The 17545-nt window shown below is 36.3% G+C and overlaps 1 protein-coding gene across 4 annotated transcripts in view; it reads right to left on the bottom strand.

Moving 5' to 3' along the window:
- ZNF385B (zinc finger protein 385B) overlaps nt 1-17545 on the bottom strand; it is a 155625-nt gene that overhangs the window by 20210 nt on the left and 117870 nt on the right. For all 4 annotated transcript variants that reach the window (XM_082055598.1, XM_082055599.1, XM_082055601.1 and 1 more), the window contains 2 exons: nt 16790-16900; nt 4479-4641 (listed from right to left, as the gene is read on the bottom strand). In XM_082055598.1, coding sequence (XP_081911724.1) covers nt 4479-4641; nt 16790-16900 — 274 coding nt within the window. The remainder of the gene's footprint in view (nt 1-4478; nt 4642-16789; nt 16901-17545) is intronic.

Here is a 17545-nt window from a genome sequence, read left to right as displayed (position 1 = left end):
ACCACAGAACTGCTCATATGCTGGAATATCATCACCATGACCCTATGAACTCCTTGTTGAGCTGCCCTGAGACACATTTACAGAACACAGCAGTAGTAAGAGGGGTCGGGATTTGAAGCAGGGTTTAGGGTTTGGCCTAGTTAGATGTGTGACTTTGCCTATCCCTGTACCAGATGAACAAAAAGGAGTTTTCTTGGAGCATGCAAAGGGTTTATCCGTACCTACTATGTCCCAAGTAGCAGAGCCTTCTGATCTTATTTGAATGAGGACTGAACTTGAAATGCCCATACCTATAACTTCACAAACAGCTCTCACTGGCACAAGGGAAAGACAGCATATACTGAACGGACAGGAAAACAAATGACCTTTATAATCCAAAACCTGTTTTTGACTCTATTGAGTAGCTTAAAACAGTTGCATTTACTTCCTGATTTTTGTATCAAAGTAAAATGCAAAGAAGGTGATATCACATCATGTCTGCTTCATTTTCAACTATTTATTTTAATTTGGAAGTATGATCAAAGAAGTCTTTGTTTGACAAGTAAACAGTGACATTTCAATCCAGTTATCATATGCATTCCTAAAGGACTCATCAGTGTAAGCATCTAGACTATGCTAACCTGGCATCACAGACATCATCTAATATTGCATTCTCAAAGCTGTATTTAAAACACACTCTGAACATTCTAAACTGTGTTATGTACTGGTTGCTACCCCTGCCCTTTTCTAAAGCAATGTCATACATATATGTATATATCTGTGTGAACCCATCCTGAAAATCCTGGGCTTTCACAGGGAGGGAAGGGAATCAGTTCCCCACATGAATGTACGGCTCCCAGTGCTGTTAACACTGCTGTTCTGTAACCATGTCTCAAAGCAGCTACCAAAAAAAAAAAAAAAAAAAAAGCTTGCAGTGTCACAATAGTGCTTTTCTAGTGTATAAAGCTACTCTTCCAGGGTAGCTAGAGAAACTGTGTGGGAGACAGGTTATGAAAGGGTCCCCTATGGACACCTCCAAACTGCAAATACCCAACAGGATGAGCAGACATGATCTAGTAAGACATCCGGGAACAACAACCTTGACAGGCTTCATCTGTGGCATTTTCAATATCCACTTACTTGAGGTTGCAGCTCACTCAGCATTATGGTACAATGGCTTTACATGTTCGCTGATGATCAATGTACAAAATTTCTGGTTCGTAATATATTATTAAAGTCAGCAGGGAAGATCACTCTCTCACAACTTGGGCATTGCCATGCTCAGACCATGTTCCAGAGTCACCCATATCCATTCAGCTCGGGTCACTTTTGTCTGCAGGAAACTTCCCAAAAGAACTTAAAGATCAATTTAACTTTTGTAGCTCTACCAGCAGTCACAATTCTCAAGTTGAAGGGAACAGCTGTAGAGACACCACTGTATCATAAGTTTTGAAAAACAAGAACTGGATGAATTTGGGTTTTGCCTTTGGGAGATTCATCACACAAGCTGAGCTAACAGTGAAATAATTTTTCTGTTACTACTACAATAGTGACTTCTGACAAATAAGTGTTTTGTATCTCATGCTATGTCTGGCCCACAGAAGACATGGCTCCGTAACAAACTTCATGTGACATTGTAGTTCAATATATAGCAACTGTTGAGTCTGGAGAGCTCCAGATCACTCATCATTATCTCGCTCAAAATGACAGCACATCCAAAAGGCTGCTAGTCGTGCCTGTTGTGTCCTTTTATTAGCAGATCTATACAAGGCAATAGTAAATTCAGTTCATTAGTTTACTGTAACTCTCCATACCCATTCTGCACTAACACCAATGGAAGTACAGTGGATAACAATGGAACATAAGAAGTTAAAATTGTCATCTTTGGTTAGTTTCTCATTCTCCTCTTCCATACTCAAGGATGCCAGGAATGACTTACTTCTTGATGAACACTTATTGGAAACTTAGCGAACCTCCAAAGTACAAGGGTTAAACAATAGCTCCACAAGCAGTGGAATTTAATCCTCTTCATTGATTTCATTTAGCTCCTACCTTATGTTCTTCTCATGCAATTTTTTTTGGACCTACACTATACATACACACTCTCAGATCCCCTGTCCTGAAGGCAAACAATGCCTGGCCAGTGAGCAAGCCAAGCAAAACTGAGCTCACAGAGCAGTGTCTCTCAGGGTGGACTGTAAGTTAAGACTTCTACCCAGGTAACAATTTCATCAAATGTATAGGAGCTTCATTAAAACATTTTCAACTCATAAATTTTTTTTCACACTAGGCAATACAGCCAAAGTTGGGAAGACAGGGCCAGAGAATAACAAGGTAAAGACAGATGATGTGACCGTCTCATTTCCTCAAGAAATCAGGATAAAATACACAAAATGAACTGAAACTCTTAGTATTAGAAATCTTTTAAGGAAAACCAAAATATATCTTTTCAATTAAAATATGGTAATAATTCTTTAGAGAAAGCTGAGTTAAAATATTCAGAAAAAATGGTATCAGTTAATTTGCTTCAAGGCAACATCCCCCACCTCCCCTGATTCCCAGAAAGAACATAGTGATTGCTCTAGCTGCAATAATCATTATGTTAAAGAGATAAACATATGTTAAAGAAGAGATGAACAATAGTATCTGTAAAGGAAAGTGTAGCTGAACAAATTATGGTTTGGTTTCAAGTCTATAGCATGGTAAAAACTGCAATCTCCAAGCTGTTCCCCACCTCTGTGACTGGTATTCCCTGCATATACAGAGAATTTTCAGCTCTGGGTTCAGGTGTTTGTCCTCCCAAATATCCCACTCACAATCTCCTGTAGAGCACTAACAGGCTCTGAGGAGCCTCCTCTTCACAGAGAATCCCACTCTTCTCCTAAGAGGAACAAAATGTTTAACTAAATTGCCACTGTGATTTATTTTTAATGTACAAATACTTGCAGTGGCATAATCCAACAGATACAGATGGTAATCTGTCTAATTTGCAGACTAATTAATAGCATATAACAACACACTGTCAAAACAGGGCAACATGAAAATATCAAGTGCAGGTTTCCCTTATAACTGGTTTTATTATTTTACCAAAAACTACATGTAGGATTGTGAATGATTTTAGTTACATTGCACAGAGAAGAAAATTAAGTCAGGACAGATCTCATAGTCTGGCAAAGGAAATACAAGACAGATCCTGACTTATGGAAGAGATGACTGAATTTTTAAAAAATGCTGAAACCTTTGTTATTTGGCCCTCAGCCTTTGGCATAGATGGAGGCGGGCATTATACAACTATATTATCACAGAATGCATTCTTACCATGTTAAATCCTCTGAAGTTTTAACTGATATCTTACTTAAACTGTTGTCTGAGTTCTTACAGTATATACCTAGACCAGTAAGTTATTTTCACCAAAGTTATTTTTGATATTTCAGAGAGTAAAATATTCATCAAATATTTTTAATCTATTTCCATTCAATAGTCCACATGTTATTTAGATCGATGAGAGTTTGCTACTGTTTTGTAGTAAAACGAGTTGTTTACCTGAAGATGTGACTTGGGTTTGTGTTATCTCTCTCAAACCTAAAATTTTATTTGCTAGGTGAATCAACCCCAAATTTGGGATCCAATGTCATTGGTTAGGACCCAAAGACAGTTTTGGTGTTGCTGTGAAGAGAGCAGGATGACAAATAGCCACCAACATGGATTTTTTTTTTCCTTTTGTTTTTTGTCCACCTTATGGCATACAAGTCAAGCTCAGCTCCAGTGAAGAGGATAAAAAATGGCTACCAAGGAAGAAGCAAACTTATTAGAAACAGCCTATTAAACCAACAGTTTGGTAACCCACAGTAGATGTTTTCTCTCAGATAACAAGTACAGTATTTCAGACTGTCAGTGAGTTCAGGAAATTCTCTTGTTTCATTCAGTAACTCAACACCGACAGAGCAGAAGGAGACTCAAGCAACTCCACTGCAATTAGTGTTACTGACCTTCCTCAGGTTACTAACACGGAAAAAAAAACCCACAAAAGTGATGATGAAGCATGAATGAGCTGTGGAAATCAGGAAATATCCACACCATGAGGCTTCTCTGCATTTCTGTGGGTGTGTTTTCCTCTTTGAGCAAAATTAACTTATTCAGAAAGGGAAAATTTCTCACACAGGTTTCTTGTGCTTTGGTTAAATACAGGCATTTCAGAGCTGCCTCTCCACCCACATCCATCCATTATTATTGCTGTATGAACAACATCCATACTTTATAAGAGTAAATTTCACAAGTTCAAAATAATAATAGCCTTTAGCATTCAGGGACACCAGATGTTTCACAGATTTGAAAAAGCAGTTTGATAATATCAAAACCAGTCAATTCTGTACAAGAAAGCACAGTAAACAGTTTAGAAAACACAAGTCATGGATCAGTATCATGCAAACAGATTCTCTCATTACAAACACCAAAAAGGAGAAAATAAAGAACATATAGAACAAAAAGTTTTCATTGACCTGATTTGTCAGAGATGTTGGCTGTGACGGCCGTGGTGGAGCAGCTTGTGTTAGCCTTTGCGCTGTCCTTGGAAGAACCAACTTTGGGTTTGTTTTTCGTTGCCTCTAGTGCTTTGACCTTCTTGGCATGTTTACTTCCTTTGTAGTGGGCCTCAGCCTGGCTCTACAAAGGAGAACAAATCAGGCACACTTTTTTCTGTACTTCTGTATAACACAATGGGTGACAAGGCAGAAAAGTGACACTTTCAATAGTAGGCACCATATTATCCCACCTAGAAAATTTTAGTAGCTTTACAGCAAGAGTTTTCTCAGATATAAGCTCTTATATATTCAAACAACAGGATGTTAATGAATGGTATGTGTTTTCAGTAACTCAGAAAAAGAAGCTTTAGGATTATATAAAGCTCTGTCACTCCTAATGTAATTCTTTGCTTCCATGGTGCTGAAAGATTTAGAGCACTATACAAATGTAAACGCATCCAATTGAGAAAGATGATACTCAGTTTCCATGTACTATTCCCTAGTCTTTATTGCTTGTGGTTAGAAAGATGTACCATGCAGTAACATGACTAAATAATCCATTTTTCCTTCTGTTTGATCTAGTACAAAAATCCAAGTATTTTCATTGTTACACTAACAGCAATTGAAACAGGCATTAATGATGATATGACTTCACTATTAGATCAAGTGAGAAGGGTTAAAATGAAGAAACACCATACCTATAAAGTTCAGTTAACCCAAGTAAACCACAGAAAACTAAATACTTATCAGTCTTGATTGTTTTATATATGTGTGTATATATATATATATATATATTTTTTTTTTTTTTTTTCCTAAGGTGCTTTATGTGTATTCTTCTTGGACTGCCCAAACAGAACAGTAGAAATAGGTAATGAGTTGTAATGTTTATTGCATCTTTGTCTTAAAACTATCTTCAGAAACTAGTTCAGTGTTTTTGAAGTAGCACAGTTAAAACTAGACACCAAAAGAAATGCCCATTTTTTCAATGATTTTGAGTCCCCATTATTGTTCCTGATTTTACATAACCATCTGCCTTGACAAATCAGGCCACTTTGTTAGGTGCAGAACTAAGGAACTACATGCTTAATACAAACTCCAAACCTTGGAAATCTCAGCTGATGAATTTGAATGTTTTCCTTGTCTTCTTAATAAACTAATTTACCAAAAATGGATAAGGAACATAATTTTATACAAAACACAGTCTATTTTCATAATGTTATACTATTTAGCTTTGCATTATTAGTATTTCCAAACATAATTTAAAAAAATTATTTCAGACATACAACTAGGTGCCTCTATTGAAGGTTACATATTAACTAAAAAAGTTAATATTGTAGTTTATTTCAAAGTAAAACACTCAGAGAAAGCATGCTTCATGTAACCAGATGACCACACCTTGGCACCTGGCATATAAAAACATCAGTGCAAATAGACTTTCACTATGTCCATGCAAAACCCACATTCTCTCTCTTGAGTTGATTAGGGTTATTTTATTTAGTTCACTGTGTTAAATGAAGCAAGACAGGAAACAAGTCACATGCTTTTTATAAAAAGCAGCTATAACATCTAAGATGTTTGGATTCCATAATAAGTGCTGCCATAACAAGAAATATCATTTTAAGATCAACAGAAATAGGCATTACAACATAGCCACCTTGGGGCAGCAGATAATAACAGTTTTATTATATGGTAGAGTGTAAGTGAAGAGTAGAAACAGCTGGACCAGAGAACAGACGGTGTGTTGGAGTCCTCACAAAAATTGTATACACAGTTAAAACCGATGGAGAACTGCCGCTAAAATAGAGGAATGAAGTTCGTATACACTGAAGCTTCTTAAGTGATTATACATCCTGTGAAACACAGCACTCTCCACCTTGAAAGCTCGGTGTATATGACATGTTGTAGCTGCATCTTTTCTAGATTTCAGTAAGCAAGCATTCAGTAAGAAAGGTTGCTAGATAAGTTTTACTTTGAATTCCTTTGAAATTAAGATTTTTTTTAAAAGAACACCTTCATTATAAAAACAGTAGCCTACTCATCAATGGCTATTAAACTATTTCTTGATTTTAAAACCTTTGAAATATTAACACGTATACAAACACAAATTAAGGATTATAAAGAAACAACTAAACAGCTATACCACTACTACTACGTGCACTACTTAAAGGGACACTTGTCAACTTCTGGGTTGGACCTCTTCAGTTCTGAATGCGGGCAGAGGCCACAGACAGACCTGTTTGCACCTTGTTATGTCCATGGGCTTACGCAGGCACAGGAGCCTCACCCTGTCTCTCTCCACCCATGCTGGGTTTTGTCCATTTCTCTTAAGCTTTGCTGTTGCTACATGATGCACTAGAAGGAGTGTTTGCCATCAACAAAATTAAATAAACTATTCACGTTACAGTGTACAAAAGGTCAAAAATTGAGGTGTATATATACCCTTTCTCTTCCCATACTTTTAAGTAACAGCCAGTACAAGATTTTCCACTCAAGCATTCTCAAGTTGATGATGTCCCTTTAAATATTTAAACTCTATGCGCATATGTGTGCTGTTGATAGGATCATATGCTGCCTGAGGCCAAAGCTATAACATAAGAGACATAAGTGCACTCAAGAGAAAGACTTAGTAGGTCAATTCCTTGATAATAAGCCTTTCTGCTGATATTTGCAATAGTAATGCCTGCAATATCAGTAACAACCTACTACAGTCTTTGATTCCTTTCATTCAATCCTCATATAGTGTACATGAGACCTGTTGAGAACAAACAAGCCCAGGTAGAATTAAAATTAAGATTTCCATAAACACAAGCAAAGTCTCATGGAAACGTGGTGAATTGACTCACTTTTAATTTAAGTTTTGTAATTATTATAATATTTTTATTATCAAATTCACAGTTGCACATTACAAGGCCAAAAGGTATTGCTACGACCATCTAAGTAGGGCTTCTGAAAACACCAGCCTTTTCCAAAACTGTTTGAACTAGTCCATATTCCTTTGGGGAAAAAAATTGGCCAGCCTTGATTTTAAAACAGCTGGGGATGAAAAAAATTACCTTTGGTAAATAGTTTCAGTGCTTCAGTTCATCAGTACATAGCATTTCCACTTGATTCTAAAACAGACTGCAGTCTACTAGCTTGTTATGTACATACTGTGACATTTTAAAACAGAATTCCCCTACTTATTAGAAAATATAGAAAGTCATCAAGTACTGGCCAGTATGATTTAATGAACATGAAAAGCTTTAAGCTGCAATAAATGTGATATTATATGCTAGAATGCAAAAAACACCTTTGTCCTGACAGGCCACACCAAAACAGACAACACAAAAGTGTTTATGTGTTTGCCTGGTATTACTTTTTGATCAACAGGATATATATTTTAAGACAGTAAACACATATCTAAATCTTTAGAAGATCATGGCTTAGCGAAAATCTGTATTTTGAATTTGGTGCAAATAATGAAGAATATAATTGACAGACAAATACATATCCAATTTTCTCCCAACATTTTTCAAATTTCATACCTTAAAATGGTAGGAGGATGCTCATCATCTCTTTAAGCAATCTGGACTTTTAGTTCCATTCACAGTCTTTAAGCAGTAGTTAAAAAAAAACCAAACAACCAATCCTTCTATGCTAGAAGGATTAATGCCTTGATTAAAAGAAAGGACAAGTTTTTCCTCTCTTAAAAATATATTTAACTGAGACACACAAATGATTCAAATGTTACATTTTATTGGAAATCTACAGTTAATTGCTACTTGCAACACCAAATTATAACGTTTGGAATCTAAGCAACAGGATGTTAAACTGTGAGACCACATACAATATGTTAGCCTTATATACTAGATTGCATCTACTAAAACATCAACAATGCAAATCTTCACCCTCTACATGTAAACACGCTTGCTAAAATAAATGAGTATAACATTAGCATATTACAGTGCTTAAAATAACCTCAGTAGCTTAACTTTGCATAAACTTAACTATGTGTATATGTATGGATATCTATATATAGAAAGATATAGATAACCAGGAAACATACAGATCATACAGATTCATTGATAGGGGTATTACCTTTAAGGAAATCTTGAAATTCAGGTTAAGACCACAGTATAGAAGATGACAGAAAATTTTCCCTGTCAGGAACAATGACTGACAGTATATTTGAACTCAGCACTATTCATTTTGACAGCTCACAATTGACTGAGTTTTACAATCTATTTGGTGTGTGAATGACTAATTAACTGAATTTGTTACTACACAAAGAGACGAAATATGAACCTACCAGATCCCTTCAATGACAGCCTGATGCAAGGTTTGACTAAGTCTAATGATTCAGCGTGTATGTGTGTAAGACCAAGATTTTTTTCCAGCTTTCTTGAGGATCAGCTGAAGTAGCCCTTAAGCTGAATGCTTAAATCTGCTACCACATTATCCATATTGTCTTAAATAAATTTAGAGCAGTATGACCTTAGGAAGGAGAAATACAGAAATAAAGGAGGACTCTGAAGTGTCCCCGTGGGAAGTCCAGGTTCATGCCTTCAGCTCTGCAAGACCAGTGAGCACCACAACTCAATAGAACTGAACATGGTGGCTTGTAGCTCCTACTTCTTCCTGCTGCTGCTTCTTTTTAAAGGAGGAATTGTAGCCTGGATCAGAAGCCTTCTCAACAGCAATTTTACCTCAAAAGCTGTGTTCATTTGGTGTCAATGTAATGGTAAACTCCAATGAAAAATATTTTGCTGAAAATACCACAAAAGCTTCTGCCAATAACAGTTCAACAACATAGACAATTTACAACTGAAAGAGTTAACAGATCTGTAATAATGCTGAAAACTTCTATTCTGCTCTGCAGTATCTGCAAAGATAAAGTCTTCCAGCATATCACAAAAAGTTTTACATAATTTTAAGCTAAAAAAAAAAAAATATCTAACATGTCCTAAATACAGTCATAACACAGAGTAAGGAAAGACCATCTTTCAACACCTGTGTCCCTGCCCACTTTTACACATCAAGCTGAAACCAGTTCCAGGGGGCCCACCGTAAATACAGAATTTCCCTATTTTGATAATTATTTCAGAATACTTACAACATCCTTATAATATTCAGGTCTTTATCCTGAATTATCAATAGCTTGAATTACCCACACTCATTTTGAAATCTATAGAATTTGTCTGAAATAAATAAATAAGGTCTAAGTAGTGCTGGAAGATAAGTGATAGTGTTCTTGTAAAAGGATGGATCTAAACAAAGCTGTGACATCCAGAATTCCTGTTAACTACAGAATTCCATCGTAGCTACATATTCTCAAGTGAAAAACAAAATAATTGTTTTTGCAGGTAAAGCTCGTAGTGTTGAAGCGGCTAGGTTAAGCATAATTGCATTAGATTAAGCAATTAGGAGAAGTGGTTTAATGAAGTGTGAGCAGCATCCCTATGAGAGCTCTCCTGATGTGGCTGCAATGGCAGCGGGCCTGTTAGAAAAGGCATCTACTGTGCAATATTGGAAGAGTACAAAGGTATTGATATCCATAACATATGGTTATCTTAATTCACATCAGGTCCTAAACTATAAAGCTCCCTTTCTTAAAACAGTAAGAGGTATACCAAAAGTTTGATCACATAGGTTACCTGCTAGAACCATATTGTAAGAGTATGCATATTTATGTGAGGAGTATTTGAATTAAGAAGAATTTAGATTAGAATAATAACTTTAATAAAAATTACATTAAGCAATAAATTAGGAAGTGGTGTTGAAAAATTTAGTATTATCTCATTTAATATTAATAATAGATGTAACTGAAAAAGTCTGCAAAACTGAAGTGTTCATACATCTGTTATACCAAAGCTATACATTATTTTTTCAATTCTGTTCTCAATGGATTTCTGAAACCTAATTGCTCCAATTAGTAAGGTAGATTAGTGTTGAAAAGGACATAGAAAAATCCAACAGCTGTAAAGATCAGCCATGCTATGAGTAGTAAACTCATATTTTAAATACCTAACCAAAGTTAGTTAAAAGCTCTGTTAAATAGCTGTTATTTGAAGAGAATTTTCAGCATGTTATAACCCTGTACTCTATAATCGCGCAGTATTTCTGTCATGTCTGAGCTAACAACTTCCATCATTTTGTCAGTTCTGTCTACAAAATAGAAAATTACCTTCATGAGTCCCTGAGATTTATGGTTTTAATTACCTCCTATCTGCTTCACTATCCTCCATATCCAAAGAATCAATATAAATAGTCTTATTTATAGGGAAAATGTAAAACATTTGACAAAAGACTGACAATTCTGTAGATTTTCATTTGATGCTATTGATTATGGTGTGTGTTATTTTTTTGACAGCATGAGGGATCCATGCAAATCTGCAAAGTTAACATTAGGTAATACTTGCCTAAACTTCAAAAATTTGCCTTCTGGCTTTTTAAAAAGATGATCACTATCATTACATAATTTTTATTAGCTATAAATGCACTCAACAATAAGATGACCTTCAGCATCTCTTAGTGCCCAACTGCTATGGCTGCTTTTTCTGATCTGCCTATAAGGTGTTTTTTCTTGATTTCTGAGTCTTTGCGAGTGACACCACAAGGCAGTACTGACTTCCAGTCACCACTCACAGAGCAAAACAACGCAAGTTTATTTCAATCAAGTGACAAACTATTAACAAAATAGTGGCCACCAGGCTGTATCATGGCCAAAGACAAGCAAGTGCAGACAGGGAGCAGATACTTCTTTCAGATGTGATTAAGAGATGACAAACTCTGTTTTCAAAACAACACCAACACAAACAAACAAATGAAAAACAAACAAAAAACCAAACACCAAAACAACAACAAAACCAAACAAACACTGCCAAACAAAAAAACAAATAACCAAAACCCATGTAGGTTTCTGCCATAACATATCAGTGACTCTGGAGTACAAAGAGGTCTGGCTGCTGAGGAAAGGGACTGGATTAGCATTGACACTATTGTGTCCAAAAACTCTGTGAACTGTCAGTACAAATAAGGAGAGAGAAGAGCAGACAGAAGTTACTTGAACTTAAGGCGATGATCCATAGATATGGAGAAAAAAAGCAATTCTGGGGAAGCCAAGTAGGTATCCTTCCAACTGCAACTCACTTCTCTCTTACGGCTGCAAGCTACAGTATCAGACACCGTAACAGAGTATAATAGACATCTCAGGGACAGCCTGGCCAAAGCTCCACAGCTGCTGGAGGGACTTACTGCCACACCAGCAGCTGCAGGAGATGCTGCAGATTCATCTGGTGGCCAGAAGGAAGGAGAAAGAATGAGCCAAGTCTAGGCAGAAAAGGAATCTATGTGGGATAAAAAACAAATGCTTTTTCTCTTGCTTTGTTGCTATCAGACCCTCTTATAGGTACCATAAAGATTCAGCAAGCTCAATCTGCTTTTTGTTTCTGCTAGAATGTCTGTAATATAAATAATATCAACAAGTGAGACCTACATAATTAATATGAAAACCTATTTAGCAATGCTTATCTATAGTCCACATAGACATACCACAGGTTTGGAAGGAATCCCAGAATTCTTAAGAGGAAAAAAAAACACAACACCTCAGCATGTCTTGCTTCCTTTTGGTGGAATACAGTTAAGTCCCTTGCCTGGGTGGCCTTTAAGCAGGCATAAAATCTGACTCACTATCACAATCTGTTCCATTAAGAGCATTCTTCCTCTTCTACTGTCTTAGTGGTAGTAAAGATAACTAATATATTTCTCATTTTTTCTGAGCTAGATTAGGACACAAGACTGTAGCTTGAACTTCACCAACACACTTAGCCATTGCTGCACTGGAACACATACTGTTTCATCATCATGCAGAAATTAAAAGATAAAATGGTGTTAATAGGTATTTCAATGCAAAGATGGAAACAGCTGTGTTTATTCTCATATACTGGAGCAAATCCAACTGTAAATATTAAAGGATGGTTTTGCCTTTTATTCTTTTTTTAAACAATTTTTTTAAAAAGTATGTTCCTCTGCATACTAGAATAAAGTTCATACAGGCAGGAATAAGAACCTCATTGAATATTTTCACTAATCAGTCTCATCAGCTACCAATCTTCATGACGCTATCTTTCCTAAACTGAGATTTCAACTTTAAACTTATTTCAACAGCAGTTGAATCCTGGTATCTACCATCCCTAAAAATCAGTTTAGGAAAAAGCCATTTTCTCTATTCCCCTCCTCACTTTTTTTTGCCATTTCACTTTCTTTGAGTTGTTGAGAGTTCTGCTAACTTTCAGTTTTTCTGGTATCATAAACGTGAGGTCAAATAACTTTGTCTTTTTTGTTTTAATGCTTTTTGTCCTTACTAAATTTTGCTTTCTCTGCCCCCAATTTGAAAAACAAAAAAAAAAAAAAAAAAAGGAAAAAGAAACTAGAAGGCAAACCTAATGAGTGGATCTGGTTCTAGAAACAGGCATCCAGTATAATTTAGGATGTCCCCAGGTGTCCTGCCTGACCTCCCACTGCAGGTCCTCTCTCAGGTCTACAAGCCTGGTGTAGATGTCCCAGATACCTCAGATACTCAAACGAGAAGACACTGAGGTTTGGGCACACAATACCACTCTAAGTACCAGCAATGGCATTTTAACTAGATCCTGTAAAAAATTTGTTGAAGCAACCTCACTTTTCACTGTTCTCAGGTCAACACTACTATTACAGATAAAATTTGCATTTGAGGACATAATTGTTCAGGCTATTAGAACAACTTTAGTATGGTGTTACTTTACAGAGGTGATATTTTATTTTTCTGTTTTTCAAGACTTCAGATCATCTCTTCTGTACTACAGTTTCTCCTGGAGTTGACAGAGCTTGGAAGCGGTGCTCAAATTGTTTGTGCCAGAATTTATTAGCAGAAACACACAACTTCCAAACTGACCAAACTGCAGCTAATGAATTCTAGAAAAGGACAGGTAGAGGATGATGATGAATGTCTGTGAGTCAAAACCCATAATTTCTTTTTTGCTAGAGGATAAACAGATCAGGCTAAAACTGAACTGAATATAGAGTTTGTACAAAGATGTTTTCTTTATGCTGCACTTTGAAAAATTGGTTTAAAAGTACAGGAGAATAGGAGATCCTGAAGAGTTCAGTTAGGAAACACTGTTGAAAGTATAACATGGTAGAAGAAAAATAGCATAATCCCAGCAAATTTATTTTTCAAAATACAGAAAGCATCACATTAGATATGTTTACTCCCACACTGGAGACAACATATTTTAAAATTTCCTTCTATCCATGGTATCAGACTTTCTCTTCCTGCAGGGAGATGCAGATCCCTGTCTCTAAAGTTGCTGCCAGAACACTCTCACCAAAGCTAAACCTGCAGACGTAGTAGCAGAAGAAAACTGAAACCTTTACCATTTACTGTATTAATTCAGTGCGTGGGCTGACAACTATAAATTCACTAGTCTGAATTCTTTTGGTCTATTGATCCATACCAGCAAGTGTCCACACGGGGAAGAAAAGACTGCAGGCAAGGCAACCAATTTTCTTTTTCTCACAGATGAATATCAACTGGTCTGTATGTTACTTATGTAATAGATAAAGCACTACTAGAATCAGGTCAGAATCTTCAAATGTCATGCAACTGAAATTCATTTAGGAGACCAAAAGTAAGAAAACTACTTAATAGCTTACTTCTGACATTTTTATTTCATTTGCTTGCATAATTGAAATTGAAGGAAGCTCAAAGAAACAAAATGCCCATCAACAAGAAGGAGCATGCCAGCCTTATAGAGCTAGAACTGGAAGTGTGAATTGGGCGCACTAAAGACCTCATTCTGCAATGTGCTATGCTCAAGGTTTTAATGCAGATTATCACAGTTTGATGCCACCCGAAAGGCTCTCAATACATTCTTAGGTTGTTACATTGTGGAAAAGATTCACTGAAAGATTCAACAGTTAAAAGGTTCACAAGTATCTGACTCCCTTGTCCCCAGTCCGCAAAACCAGGATGGATTATAATAACCATTCCATCCTTTAAGCATAATTCACATTATAAAGGGACCAAAAAGAAAAACACAAGCAAAGAATCCAGATTTTATTTCTTTGAAGGAGCTTTTAACAAGCTAAGAAAGTTTTACAAGAGTCTGCAGAGCTTAGTTGAAAGGCCATTAGCATTACCTCAGTGAAATTATAACAATGCAGATTGGGGCGGAAGGAGGCGATGAGAATAATATCTGAATAAAATCTCTCTCTCTCAGGGGGAAAAAAAAAAAAAAAGAAGGCAACACACACTAAATAACTCCTTAGGTCAAAATATTGAACCTGGAGGAAAGATTTAAAATCTTATGTAAGCTTCCCAGGAGAACTTGAATAATCTGATGAAAGGCTAGATAGCTTTTAAAACAGAAATGCTGTACTATGAAAACTTGTTCTCCAAATATTCCTATATGCTGTGGTTATAAAATACTTGTGAAACTTAAATTTAAGTATTTTCTGGTATTAATAACACTACTAGAATATCAGCACATTCTAAAATCAAATTTCCAGGTTGTTTGTGAATTTCCTGGTAAAGCAAACTGCTGTAGAAAGTAGGGAACTCCACCTTATCACTAACAGCAGCACAGTCCTGATACTTCATCCCTTCTTACAACCACCCATTACAGAAGGATGATGACATTTTCTAGTAACTGGAACTGAGCATATCAATCACATTTAGAAAGAAAGGAGCATGACACTGTATGAATAGACCCGCCGCAGAAGAAGAACAAAGGCTATAATCTCTCATGCTTTTTTGATGCCACTACGGAAAGCAGAATGTGATATGCACTCTTTGTTCTACTTTGCAAGTGTAGACAGGAAAAATTGCTTGGTTGGTAGATGTACAAAATGATATAATATTTCAGCTTTTTTGTTTGTTTGTTTTGAGCCACCAAGTTGTGATTCATTCCATCCGCCTGAAGAGCTGTTTGTCCACCTGAATGTCAGTGCAGACTCCATGGAGCTCAGGAACATTTTTGAAAACTTTATTGGTTCCTTGTTTTAATCAGTAAAAGTAGGTGTCTGAACTGAGTATGAGAGGAGAAAGATTTTTTTGACCTTAAATCTTAACCTTAAAGAGGAAAGGCATGTGAACTACATTTTAAATAATGACTTTTGAAATTGGTTAACTAAGTAGATATTGCCACTTCAAAGAAAGTTTAATTAGCTCGTCAAAAGAGGACAGATTTATAAATCAATTTTAAGGCAAGATAGCACTGCTTCAAAATCCTTACCAGCCTAGACAAGAAAGCCAAACTGCGGAAACCACTTTACAGGACACTTTTCAAAGTGTAATGGTAGGGGCAGAGAAAAATCAGAGTAATAGTTATGGTTGCTTTATAGCAAATCTCTACGAGTACCAAGTACACGAAGGCTTTGAGGATGTGCCTGCAAAGTATTTCTTAGACTGAAATTATAACAGCAAAATATGTCATATAAACAAGTCACTTCAGGATTTGTTCTTATGCTTGAGATCAACAAAAAATCTGAGACTTTGGTTTGTTTTTTAATTAGCTTACTGACATTAATAAGTTGTCTCTAAGAACAAATAAATATTTTTAAAGTGTGAAAGGTCATAATTTTCTTAGACATAGCTTTCTTGATTTTTTTTAAATTTTCAAGGTACTCAGGAAAAACATTAGTTGAATATATATTTTAAACATATCAGTCAATGTACTGCTTTGTAATGCATTCTTTTGGACTTGTACCTCAGACCACAGTTTTCTTGAACTTTATTAACCTCAAAAAGACAACTAGAAGTAAATGTTCATATTTATTAAAAATTAAAGTTACTGGAAGAGTGACTTTATTAAAAAATTGGAAGACATTATCAGCAAGGATGTAGGAACAACAGGAAAAAGATATTTCTTCTGAAACAGGAGTGGGCGTGACATGGAGAACTCACAGGGAAGCTCTTCTGCCTGCTTCCCCTGTTTTGAAAACCAAACAAACAAAACCCAAATCAAACCAAAACAAACCCCCAAACACTTCTTTTTGCAGTAACTCTTGAAAGTTACTGGCCTGTCAAATGGGATGCCATCAGTGGATATGGCATTGGATATCGCACCAGACCCATTCACAAAAAATCAAACAGCCATGTACCTCTATGAACTTCCACCTCTGAGTGGACAAAATATCAGCCCAGCAGGCTGAGCAGGATGTAGGCAGAACTGGAATGATTTTTTGTGGAGAAAGGGGCTTAGATTAATTAAACCTAATGTGCCAATAAAAAAGAAAAACAAAAAAAGGAAATGAAAATAGCCAATACTCACATCAGAGTTAAAACGAAGCTGGCAGACATTACAGGAAATGACTTGTTTCTTCTTTGGGGGAATGGACACTCCAAATGTATGGTTTATGACTGCTTTTTGCACAGGATCCATCTGGAGAACAAACAATAATCGATTTACAACTTTTCAAGGCAATATACAGTACAGAAGAAAAATAAAAAAGAACACTTTCTGCTGGAAGCCTTTTCTCTTATTTTCTTTACTTTTTGAGATAAACAGGAGGAAATCAAATTTCAGCCCCCATAATAATTAAATTTAACACAGGTTAGGGAATTGGAAGCATCCCAGAACTCACGAAGAAAAGGCAGCTCCATTGTTGCTGCCATCCCCAGGCTACTAGATAGTTTCTCCCACAACTCTGCACATCCTCGTGCTGCAGGGCCCCACAATCACATCTGAATTGCAAAGAGCCCCCCGAAAGCCTTCCCTGATCACCTGCTGATCCAACAGACACATTGAGAGAAACCATTTTTGTGCCCTAACAAATCGCTGTCATTTATCTCTACTTGTTTTTCTGTTCAGTGATAGATATCAATATTAGCACTTAGTTGGAAAATATTCATCCCTGGAGACCTCTTTGTGAGGGGAGGTCCTTTGCAGGCTCCATTGGAAACATCACTTGCAGGGAAAAAAGGTCACAATCTCCAAACATTTCCATGCAAAACTGATGAGTGACAAAGCCCATGGGAAACCTGAGGTTCAGAGGAACACACAGGGAGTGTTTGTACCAGGAAATGG

This window comes from Streptopelia decaocto (genome assembly GCF_964273445.1).
Source record: "Streptopelia decaocto genome assembly, chromosome: 6".
NCBI classification, from domain to species: domain Eukaryota; kingdom Metazoa; phylum Chordata; class Aves; order Columbiformes; family Columbidae; genus Streptopelia; species Streptopelia decaocto.
Note: the sequence above shows the minus strand (reverse complement) of the source record. Positions and strands in the feature narration are given on the sequence as shown.